The 11,698-nt window shown below is 36.3% G+C and overlaps 3 protein-coding genes across 3 annotated transcripts; 2 read left to right on the top strand and 1 right to left on the bottom strand.

The window, feature by feature from the left end:
• The first annotated feature begins 332 nt into the window (after positions 1 to 332).
• On the top strand, positions 333 to 4,365 carry LOC119082180 (protein daughter of sevenless-like). Its single transcript, XM_037191594.1, has 7 exons — positions 333 to 648; positions 705 to 1,357; positions 1,422 to 1,527; positions 1,593 to 1,858; positions 1,932 to 2,165; positions 2,231 to 2,407; positions 2,468 to 4,365. Exons 1-7 carry the CDS (start codon positions 426 to 428, stop codon positions 2,921 to 2,923), a joined length of 2,115 nt encoding a protein of 704 aa, XP_037047489.1. The 5' UTR covers positions 333 to 425; the 3' UTR covers positions 2,924 to 4,365.
• Positions 4,366 to 6,589: 2,224 nt separating this feature from the next.
• Positions 6,590 to 8,192, top strand: LOC119082182. The gene is made up of 3 exons (XM_037191598.1): positions 6,590 to 7,357; positions 7,441 to 7,998; positions 8,072 to 8,192. The coding sequence occupies exons 1-3, from the start codon at positions 6,764 to 6,766 to the stop codon at positions 8,117 to 8,119; spliced, it is 1,200 nt and encodes a 399-aa protein (XP_037047493.1). The 5' UTR covers positions 6,590 to 6,763; the 3' UTR covers positions 8,120 to 8,192.
• Positions 8,193 to 9,975: 1,783 nt separating this feature from the next.
• On the bottom strand, positions 9,976 to 11,629 carry LOC119082184 (40S ribosomal protein S17). Its single transcript, XM_037191606.1, has 3 exons — positions 11,500 to 11,629; positions 11,083 to 11,234; positions 9,976 to 10,239 (listed from the first exon to the last, which is right to left on the bottom strand). Exons 1-3 carry the CDS (start codon positions 11,500 to 11,502, stop codon positions 10,002 to 10,004), a joined length of 393 nt encoding a protein of 130 aa, XP_037047501.1. The 5' UTR covers positions 11,503 to 11,629; the 3' UTR covers positions 9,976 to 10,001.
• Positions 11,630 to 11,698: the final 69 nt, after the last annotated feature.

Genomic DNA, 11,698 nt, shown 5'->3' with positions numbered 1-11,698 from the left:
ACTCGTAACTTTCTCAAAGATAGCGTTTGATTTTAATTTTAAATGAACGAGAAGTTTATTCGTTGGAAATTGAAGTCAATGTCTCGTTACCGTCTACTTTAATTTGAATACAAGCGCTTTACCTCAAGATATTTAGCGAGTTTTTTCCACGTTATTGAGTATAGTCCCCATTGAACATCTAGCTCTCATTACCAATGAGTTAATTCAAATTTAGAAAACAAAAAACGGTACGTATTAGGTGTCCATTGATGTTAGTTCCGTTAAATATTCAATATAACAAAGTGTTAAAAGCCCTTGGTTAAACCACAATTTTTTTACCTTTACAGCGATGGCGTCGTCGTTGGTTCATTCTTCGTCAGGGTGAAATACCAGGCCAATTTCATCTGGAGTACTACACCGATCGAAATTGTCGTAAATTGAAAGGAATGATTGATTTGGATCAATGTGAACAAGTCGATTCTGGTCTACGGCTCGAGCATAGAAAACAGAAATTCCAGAATATGTTCGATGTTAAAACACCGAGACGTACATACTACTTAGCTGCTGATTCCGAAGCCGACATGAACGATTGGGTGGCATGCATATGCCAAGTGTGCAATTTACAAGATTTATCGAACAAAGGAACGAACAGTGATACCAACCGGCAATGTGAGTGAATTGAGTGTGATTATAATACACAATCATTAACGCTGTGACTTACATAGATTACAATGTGGGAAGCGAGGCAGAATTGAACAAACCGACAGATCAACGCACAGTCATATCGTCGCAGCCGAATGTCTCGTCCCATTCAAATAATCGAAGTGATCAATCATACGACAGTTCATCGAAATCCAATTCAATGTACTCGAATCGCGAGACTATGCTTTGCGATGTCCCATTATCAGCTGGTGCATCTCATCAAAACAATGACAGTGTAAACTACTACAATTTTGCAGCCATCGAAAATGAAATTACACGAATTCAAGCGGTCGAGCGATCCCAATCGGTTCGTATTCCCAGCACACCCAGTGAACAATCAAATGGTTTTCCTTCTCACACAAGAGCTCATTCTCTCGTTGAAATGAAGCCAACAATTGGGAATGCGAGAAAAATTCCAGAAAATCTTAAACTATCTGAGTGTCATGTGCTGGACAATTCGGAACCGTCTCCAGCATTGAGTACAAGCTCTGGGCCGTACATTCCGATTAGTGAATGTTTTTCGGGCAGTCCGGGAATGTTTGACATGAGCAATCCGGCTACTCCACTAAATTCTTTGGATCCGAAATTCTATGATACTCCTCGAAGCCATATCAATATTGGACTGAATTTAACCAACGATCAGCCATATTCACCGAAAAGGAACAATTGTCCACCGGTAACGCATAAAACTCTCGCACACCGAGTAATCAAAGATTTTTTAATAAATTGTCATCATTTAGTCGCAGCCTCGACCAAGAAGTGGACGATCGAGTCCTACAGACTCTGAATCCGTGTTCACGGACGACGAAGATTGGACGACACATCAATCACCACATGGTCCATTAGGTAAACAATATTTGTGCAACTCTTCAGCACCAAAATCTAACTGCGCTAATTTCCTTACCATTCAGATCGCAGTCTTCGACCATCGGATAGTTCCATTGAAAATGATTCCATTGTCATCACATACACACATCGCTTTTCTAGATTACCAAACGACGAAAAAACGACCGACAATGATCACGTTGTTGAGAAGCGTAAAAAATCAGTTCCGTCTCGACCTCCGAAACGTATAAGCAAATTGCTGCTTGAAGGAGTTGAGGAACGGAATAAAGAGATTCATTCGTCAGACACGGAAAATGCGTCGCCGGCTATTGGACCAAAAGATATTAGCTGTGTAAGTGACTGTCTCGTAGTTTAAAAAAAAAAACCGGCCAAATGGTCATTCAAAATTTGTTCGTCTGTTTCAGTGTGTAGAAGACAGTTATGACATTCCTCGATCACATCAGATGCCTTACTATAATTTAAATGAAAATAATTCAATTTCTCCGACATTGCTCGATCGCGACCAAATAACATCATCAACGCCGAATCTAACTACGGAAATGGCTACATCGAAAATTCCAAACAGATCTCATTTCTATTCGAATGCCGCGCCATCCAAGGTGGATAGCAATGTTTTCTGTTATGATTTCGTTGATCAGGTGAGAATATGTCGTGATTTCACAGTCAACTGTTGCCGAACATGAATTTGAATTTCTTTTTGTAGGAAAACGCCCCGGTTGTGAATAGAGGTCTGAAACCAAAGCCAGTTGAAAATAAACCAGCCGATAGTAAAGAGCAACCGGATATTAATCAATCAGCAAAGCGCATATCAACATCCTCATTTCATTTAGAATTGAGACCACCACCTTGCGACCGGAAATTGAAGCCGAGCACTCCGAAGGTAAGATGCAGTTGAATGTAAATCTGGCTCAAAACCAACATTCCGTTTCCTCTGATTTAGTTCGACACCCACTCACTACGCCGAAAAGGTGGTCCAATGTCGCTATCAACAGATACCGGCATATATTCGAATCATTCAGAAAGCCTTTCGAAAACTCTTCCACGAAACTATAACAATTCATCAGCATCATCGTCGCTTACACTTACAAAACAAATGATTCCACAGCCGCAGCAACAATCTCAAGCAAAACCAGTCGGCCATTTAGAGTATTTTGACTTAGATCATTCGAACCCTCCATCCATTTGCACCACAAACAGTTCAAAAGCGAATTCAACAAGCACATCGAATTTATCCTTGGCAAACCGAAGCAATCCAACGTTTGCTAAGGCAGTACAACCGGATCCGAGTGGAGTCGTTTATAAATGCGTTGATTTTGTTAAAACAGAAGCCATTAAACGGACAAGACAGGATACTGAAAAGAATCGCAATGAAAAGAAAACATCAAACAAAGATTAGACAAGGGCACCGAAGCCGCAGCGTGCAATGAGTGAAAATTCAAGTATTAAGTTGTTATGATGCTAATGTCATCCACATATGGCCTAGTCATGCGATTATTGTTTTTATTTTACAACCGTGTTGGTTCGAAATAACTGGGAAAATATGTTTCCAATAGCTTTGAATAGAAACCAACAACAACTTTGCATGATATTAATGGTTTGAATTGGTTTTGTTATCTTCAATTAAGTGCAACTTTTAAGAAAAAAAAGTGAGATTTCAATGAACTTTTAATTGTTACGTGATTTTCGTAATAACACTTATCAATCCGTTTACTTTGGACATATTAAAGAATGAGAATAAAACTTTAGGTCATCCGCTACCACAACATTGATTTGTTCATTTCTATTTACCTATTGTTCCAGAATATTATATAACTGGAGATTATTCATCTGCACAACGACGACAATTTCTGGTTTTTGTTCTCTTACAACAAAACGCATGATATAAAAATTGAAGTCGTAGATTTCGTATCAAACGCTTTGCACAAATGAAGTAACAGATTTATTGATTTTGTTGCGTTACGCATATCCGGGATCTGAATTGGCAGCAAGAGTAGAGATTAGAAATAGTAATATTGCTCTCTAAAATCCAACATATTTTCTGATTTAAGAGTTGTTGTGGATTTTGTAATTGTTCACACATAAATTTAATATAACAAATGAACGTCTAGATTCAATGTTTTAGTATTTTGTTGTAAAATAAAATCACAAACCACAACTACCCCCAAGTCAGAAAATAATGTCGGATTTAATTTTTCCGCGAGTGTATGAACCGTAAATGAATCAGTAATCGCAGTGAAGAACAACGATTGTCATATTTAATTTTTGACTGGACATTGTATTTCAAGTTAGAAAAGAAAATATTTAAAATAATTATCTTCCTATATGCCTTATTAGACGATAAGTTCATTTATTCAAATATTAATTATTTACACAAACACACAAAAAAACTTTACATTCTAAAGTATTTATGATCTATTTTTACGTTATAGTGAACCTAAAAACTTTTTATTATTCTAGAAGACAAAACAAAACAAAAAAAAAGGTTTTTTAGATCGGAAAGATATCTTCTACATCCAAATATTAATTATTGTGATTAAAATGAATTAAATTAGTGTCTTAAACATTGACCTTTTTAAAAAAGTATTTCGATTTCCATTTTCGTTTGTCATATACTTTCGTCATACAAAGCAATTAATCATTTAAGCTTTACTGTTAGAAGCTCATTAACCGCAATTATTATTTTTAAGCAAAATTTTCGTCAGTATTTTTTGTTACTGAACTTTTTTTATTTTAATTTTATTTTCTATGCTAACCACGAAAATATTTTGTAGAATAAATTGAATATATTTATTGATTGAGCTCTACAATAAATTATGAATATGAAAAATATTGTCAAAAGAAAAACTTCAATTAATGTTTCTTTAAAGGAATCGTCACTCTGCTTATTGCAGGAGTATAAAATCAGTGGAAAATCGGCGAATTCTATATCAGAGACTTTTTTTTAATGTTCCTAGTAACAGAATGATTGAAACAAAGAAAACTCTTTGTTAAATCTTCAATTATTGAATAGGTAAAGTTGTTGTATGCTATCGATTTTAATCAATGATTAAACATTTTAAACGACAGAAGTGACAGAATCAATTTCTGAATACAAGAAAGCGGCATTATCAAGTAAATCCTCAACTTTTCAATAATGACGTAATTATAGCGAATTGTAGCGTCATCGTGCATTTTAGCATAAAATTTCATGCCAATTTGTATGATATGATCCGACCAGACCAGGGCCTATTGCAAGGGAATTAAATTCTTAAATTTTTTAACCGATTTTTGTTACATTCACTTCTGTGACTTCTGAATTGTTTATTTAAAAGCGAAAACAAGGCTGCAAGGCGCAACCAGTAAAACGATCTTTTCAAAAACAAATACTTTTGTTAGTTTTATGACTTGTTCCAGTTGTTTTGGCTATCTTAGAGCCAAATACCTAATTTTAGGTGTAATTTTTGATATTTCACCAAATTTTTAGGAAAAGGAATTTTTGGGAAATTTAAGAATTCAATTCCTTAAAATCGGCCCTGAGTCAGACCCTCTCAATATAAGTTGCTACGTACAGCGACATAAAGTTTTCTAAACGACTGATCATCGTTTGTTGGCAACGAAGTCGAGAATGAGTGATTATCCAGTGTCATATTACATACCAAAAAGCATAGCTAAACTAAAGAAGGAAAGAAACTAGTATCAAAAATTACGTGATATGTAATAGTAGGTTACAGTGCATGCTGCGAAAATGATTCATTACATGAGGGAACAATTTTGAGATAAGAGCAACCTCACAAGTGTGTTGTTGTTGAGCAACAAGCTTCGGTAACTGTTAGTTGAGACAAGTGTAGAGTTTGTATATCCGAGCCGAAGGCGAGGTATGTAACTACACTTGTCGAAACTAACAGTTACCGAAGCAAGTTGCTCAACAACACACGAGTGAGGTTGCGAGTATCTCGAAATTGTTTCAAAATTAAGGAATCACGTCAGCAGCATGCACTGCATTCTATATTATTGCTTGCCCAAAACAATTGATCCTTACATACATATCAATTTCTTAACGCAGAATAAAAACTTATATTATATCCGTAGACAAAACCAAGAAAACATATGCAAAAAATCTAGTATACCGCCGAGATCGGCTCTCACTTCTACAAAAAAAAGATCCCGACAACAATAATGATGTTACGTTAGTCTCGTCACAACGATCGCAAGTTGGTGGCATGTTGTCATTGAATGGTTTTTGCTACATTGAACTCACGCTGCTGCAAAATTTGTGTCAAAAAACCAAAAACATCAATAATTATTTTCGTTTCTATGTTGTAAGGCATAAAATATTTCAGATGATGCATTATTCTTCTTCATCTGGTTGTACCACACGAAAACTCGTTTTCCGTGAGTGACTGAGCACCCCGCGAAAAATAGAGTTTACCTGTCGATAGTGTCATGCAAATATACCTCATGTAATAGATCATTTTCGCATGGGCCAAATTGATATGTAAGAAACAATTTTCGCATGGGGCAAGCACTAAAATACATTACGTCCGTGGTGCCAAATTTTCATTTTGACGAGTGGATACGTTATGGCCCGACCCCGAAGGGAGGGGCAGTATTTTTATTCGTCAAAACATAAATTTGAATTAGGCAATATAAATGCACATTTCATATGAGCGAAGCGCCCTCTCTCCCATAATTTGCATAAAAAACTTTTTAGAAAAATAAAACAAAAGAATCCTTTCCGTAACATGTAAAAGGTTGGATGAAACGCTCTTTTGAGATAGTTTTGAATTAGATAATATAATATCTCAAATAATCATGTCAGCCCCTTCGTGCCGACCTCTCCACTCGTCAAAATTGCAATGTCATTGATTACAAAAATTGATTCCTTCAACAATATGTAAATTAATGGACCCTGATTTATTTTGAGCAGAACCGAATATTCAAAACTTTCACCTCCACGTTAGCCTAATACCATTTGAATTATGTGCATTCTATAGAGATGATCACACGATCCATGTAGACCATTTATATCTATTTATCACCCGTTCGCCACTTTTTGTCTCTTTCTATTCGTTTCTTATCACTGCTTTTAAACGCATTACAGCACACGAGGTATAGAGAATCATCGTACCCTTGAGTGTAACACTTCATTATGAACAACCAATAGTGACCAATAGGTAGTCAACGGAAGAAGTGCTTTAAAAACAAATTTATTTTGGCTCCATCAATTGAAAATTTTCGAGTGTCAAAGTAAACGAAAATGAATATTTTAAAATTAAACGACGATTGTTTATTTCATCTGTGCCGGTATCTCGACGCTGAGGAAATCGTAGCTGTTAGCCAAACGTGTACAAGGCTGGAAAATGTGGCGAAAAGGCTTTTCCGTCACAAGAAATCGTATATGTGTTACATTGGCACACCCGAAGACATAGTCGCTGCGGTCAGAACACTACGTAAAATCGGAACAAATTTAAGACAAATTGACCTTAAAGTCGACTTAAAATATGGAGCCAGCTCACTAACGAAATTCTTTCGATTGTTAACGGAAACAGTCGGACCAAATTTAATTGAATTTTCAATTCTTGGTGAGATATGCTGGATGCCGTTGACAATTCTGACACCAGTATTGAGGCGGTTGGAGGTGTTGACGTTACAAAATTCGTGCTGGAATGCAAACTGCGCCGTGATGATCGATTTGCCGTTGTTATGTCTGAATCTGCGAGAGCTGATTGTTTTCGGCAATATTATCTTTGCACCGAGGTCCCAGAAATTTTTTCGGCGGTTAGAGATTTTGGATGTAACTTATTCTTCAATATACATACCAAATAGTGTTTTCACACAGAATCAACAACTGGTAAGCTTTTGTTATGGAAATATTTATAAGTGAAAATTACAAAAAAAACGCATACTAAATGACTGTTCATCCGTCTTTCCTAGGCGATACTCAATTTGCGAAGATGTATGACTACCCATAGCATCGACTTACGATATTTTGATACATGGTTAATAAATCTGGTCAAGTTAAATTTAGACATTGGACTAATTGAAGATCCAATCGAAAACCTGCCACTTCTCTCGAATTTCCAAAGCCTTAATTCACTCGAACTGTTTTCAATTCCTGCTGCAGTGTTCAACGACATTATAAAGATTTTAGAAACATTAGTTCGATTACATGAAATCGTACTGCAATGCCATTTGCCTAGAATAGATGCACAATTTTTATCTGTCCAAGAATCCCTAGCCGGCATGGCTAGTAAACTGACGCAGCTCCGATCATTTATAACTGTTAGTATTGATTGGACCGCAGAGAGTGTTTCAAATTTTGTGCATCGCGCAAGAAATTTAACTTATTTGGATTTTTGGTCTGGAGGCGTTGATAACTACAAACTTACACCGGAATTCATCAGGTCTCTGGCAAAAATTCGAAGATCAATGGTCGGTATAATGCATCCGCTGCATTTGAAACTTCGTATAAAAGATAAGGATTTCAAACAGGTAAACAGTTGTGCAATGTGGAAACTGCTTTTCACTATATAATCGATTTTCTTTTCTTTGGCTCGTCTTTCAGGTCTTCAACGAGCCAGATGTAGCCAGCATGATTATATTAACAAAGTAGCACGTTAGTATCTGAGGCAACAGTAATCGAATTTTTCAATTTCATTTTGTAAATAAATTCTATTTTCAATCCACCCCATCGCTCGCTTTTATCATTCAAAAAAATAGATATGCGAAGATGTATTTCGAACAAAGAATTGGAGAGTTAGTTACCGTACTGATTGCAGAGCTTACGTTTCGGGTATTGACGGTATTCTATTCAAATGAAACGATTTATTCTCACCTGCATCATAATTACGAATCTTGTCGTGGAACAAATTTTCGGATAATTACAGTCGATCTATACTAGCAAGTCCGATTCCTATTAAATCCAAAGAAATGAGCTGTACAAATAAGGACATCCAAGATCGCCAATAGTGACTAGGGCCTATTAGCAAGTCGTTTCGAACGTGAAAGGAAAGATTATTCTTTCTTATCATGCCCGCACGTTAGTAAGCGGGCGTGACGCAAGTCCACTACCAAAAATGTTTTACCAAAATTTTTTTGAGGATAATAAGCCGGCAAAATTCAAATGGGATTCATTTTATACAGGTGACTGTATCCAATCCTCACATTTCGATGGGAGTAGCTTATTGTTTAGTCCTACCAGTCAGACAGCCAATCAGCAGACTCATTCATGTACCTATTTCGTAAATTTTCATTTGAGCTACAATTCTTGCAGCAAGAAAAGCAAGAAAATAAAAAAAATAAAACTGGTTGTTGCTGCTTTTGCGCCGAGCTTCTATCAAGCTAGTTTTAATAAGTGGACACGGACAAAGCTAAAGAAAAAAATAGCTCAAAAGAATAAGAGGTTATTAACATAACACTGCATAATGGTAAGGTTGTTGCAGAATTTAGCTGTGATCTGACCTGACGCCATTGCAAATAGCAATGCGCTGACAAAAGAAGTGTACGTTGTCAAAATAAACAATCATTTTTGGCATTTGGAACGACCATTGGAGGCGTACTGTAAAAAATTCAATTATTGATGCTAGAGCTACATGCTAAAATTGCTTTCTCGATGACTGCTGCATTTACTTTAGCCGAAGCTTTGCAAAGATTATACTGACACAGTACATATGATGATGGTGTGGCGTGCAGTATCGGTTCCACGCAAAACGGGCTTTTTTACAGACATTGATTTGACAGAGAATACAGAAATGAACACGGATAATTTGTTGTTTATGGTAATACCTCATTCATAACTCATATTCGCAATTAGAAAAGAAATTAGAAGAGATGTCAGTGCTATTGATGAACCAATCGTCAAGCAAATCGTTAAAATCCTGCAAAGTCATGCCAAAATCGAGCACATAAAGTCAAACTTTCCATTTTTTCTGTTTCTGGGCGTTTCAGTTTCGCAATTTGGCGATTTTTCTTAGCGTTTCTTCACACTTTGACGATTTTCTTGACGAGTTTTTATTTTTTATTTTTTGGCGATTCGACTTTGGCGGAAATCATTAAGATTTCGAAACGGTCAGTAGTCGTCGAAAGTGGTATCAATAAATCCGCATTTTACAGTTATGCATACTATTCGGCCCCCTCTAACTACTCAAATATTGAGAAATTCGCAGGGAATATCATTAAAAGTTGCGTTATAGAGCAACAGCATCTCAGATATAAAACCAGGAACTTATCTACTCGTAAATATTTAGGACCTTACCTTATACGTTCACTAATATTTCTTCTTGTTACTTCTGGTTTGTGGGATTCAGGTTGACCTAACTTCTCCGAGCTTAACGCGCTAATGAATTGACTTCCTCAAAGATTGCAGTAGTCTTTCGATTATGATTCCTATGTCCGTTTCGCATTCTTCATTAATAACTCAATTCGGACGTTACTTTAAAACGAAATGTTTTATTTTAAAGATTCCCAATAAAGTGACATCATTTTGTGGTAGAACATCAATTACGTCGGTAATTTGGTGTGGTTAATTGCGTAAGTTGAATTCCATTAATGCTGTTGAAATCGAGCATCTTCAACATATCCTTTGTATGTGGATCAACCTCAATAATGTCTTGTTCAAGAGCCGACACAGCTGGAACGTAATTATCTCTGCGTTCACGCTCTTCTTCTTGCAATTTGATGGAAATGCCACGGACTTGGGAATGGCGCAATCGACCCATCAAATGTGTGACGTAGCTGGAAAAAAAATCAGAAAAGAAAATTGTCAAAACAACCGTCCACAGAATCATGTCAGATTGGTTCTTATCGGTCGAAAGAAAATCTTCCTGTTATTCTTCGAGAAATTAACATCGAATTGACAAAGCAACGTTCAGTATAGCATGGCAGTTCGCAGATTGGAACCGTTACCACAAAGTGTATGTTTTTCAAGTACTTCCTTGTCTTCGGGTGAAGACATAAACGAGGTAAATATTGATAAACCGACTCGTATGAAAATCCAACTCTTTTTTTGTTGTTATGTTGGACTTTCAAACAAACATGTCTGTCAAAATTTCGATTCGATCACTGCAGTGACTCATTTTTGAGCAAACTGCATGTGTTTCGGGCATAAAAATATCAATTAAGGGAACTATATATACGACGGACAACGAATATTAATTGAACATCCATGTGAGTATGATGTCGAAACGAACTTTAATGATGAGGGTGATGATGTTGGTTTGGGTAAAGCCGCCGAGGTCATATAACTTCTACACAAAACTTAAAGATATTGACTACGATGAGTATTTTGAGGGGATGAAATTATGTCGATGTGCACTGTAAGTACACATACGGAAGTACGATTAATTTACACAAAACAAAGCTGCACAGTACAAGCATCGTGTGTCACTACGAAAGCAAACATCATCAATTTCTTCATCGTCCTCTCACCAAACAAAACATAACCTCAAAACTATGAGAAAATCGTAACACTTTGCCACCTGATACTCTCACAATTCGATAGTGTCGCGTAGATCAACAGGAATAATTCACAGACTAAAAAAAGGTTTAGATTAAACAGAAGCCAGCGCTTCGACTTACCCAGCAATTTTATTTCTCAACGACTTGGTTGGAATAATTGCGACTTCTTCACAAATTCTCTTGTTTGTGTGGAAATCCATGGTCAATCGGGTGTAATACTTCTCAATGATGACCTTAGCGGCCTTTTTGATGGTTTTCGTTCTAACTCGACCCTAAAAAGATTGAACATTTTATATTATTAGAAATTCGCCGACCAATAATTTTTTTTTGTCAATTTGTAGGTAGAGTTTGTTTATCCATTGCCGTCACAAATTTCAATCGACATTTTCTCACAGATATTTAAACATTTCCACCAAAACTTTATTGGATTTCAGTAGAAATCGATTTAACAAATACAAATGTGCCGATAAATTGGCATATTTCCAATGGATGAAGCGAAATTTTAAAGATTTTATTTGTAAAATCCAAAAAACTCACCATGGCTGGAGGAGACGTTAGCGGAAAGAGAACAAATTTGACAACTATCTGTCAAAGCACCCAGAGCACTGGTGTGGTCAGATGTGAATGTGTCAAACGTTTTCGATAACAGATGGCATGTATGTTCCACAGTGTCGTCATTTTGCATAAAAAATAAACAAACAAACAAACAAAAAAAAACTTTAGAGTGACTCAGTGT

This window comes from Bradysia coprophila, unplaced genomic scaffold (genome assembly GCF_014529535.1).
Source record: "Bradysia coprophila strain Holo2 unplaced genomic scaffold, BU_Bcop_v1 contig_391, whole genome shotgun sequence".
Taxonomy (NCBI): domain Eukaryota; kingdom Metazoa; phylum Arthropoda; class Insecta; order Diptera; family Sciaridae; genus Bradysia; species Bradysia coprophila.
Note: the sequence above shows the minus strand (reverse complement) of the source record. Positions and strands in the feature narration are given on the sequence as shown.

Excerpts from the sequence above, each read along its gene's own strand:
- LOC119082180 (XM_037191594.1), top strand. The coding sequence starts at position 426 with ATGATTGATTTGGATCAATGTGAACAAGTCGATTCTGGTCTACGGCTC. Across the intron at positions 1,358-1,421 it reads AAAGGAACAATTGTCCACCG|TCGCAGCCTCGACCAAGAAG; the intron begins GTAACGCATAAA and ends GTCATCATTTAG. Across the intron at positions 1,859-1,931 it reads GACCAAAAGATATTAGCTGT|TGTGTAGAAGACAGTTATGA; the intron begins GTAAGTGACTGT and ends CGTCTGTTTCAG.
- LOC119082184 (XM_037191606.1), bottom strand. Across the intron at positions 10,240-11,082 it reads TTGAGAAATAAAATTGCTGG|CTACGTCACACATTTGATGG; the intron begins GTAAGTCGAAGC and ends TTTTTTTTCCAG.
- LOC119082182 (XM_037191598.1), top strand. The coding sequence starts at position 6,764 with ATGAATATTTTAAAATTAAACGACGATTGTTTATTTCATCTGTGCCGG. Across the intron at positions 7,358-7,440 it reads TCACACAGAATCAACAACTG|GCGATACTCAATTTGCGAAG; the intron begins GTAAGCTTTTGT and ends CGTCTTTCCTAG. Across the intron at positions 7,999-8,071 it reads AAGATAAGGATTTCAAACAG|GTCTTCAACGAGCCAGATGT; the intron begins GTAAACAGTTGT and ends CTCGTCTTTCAG.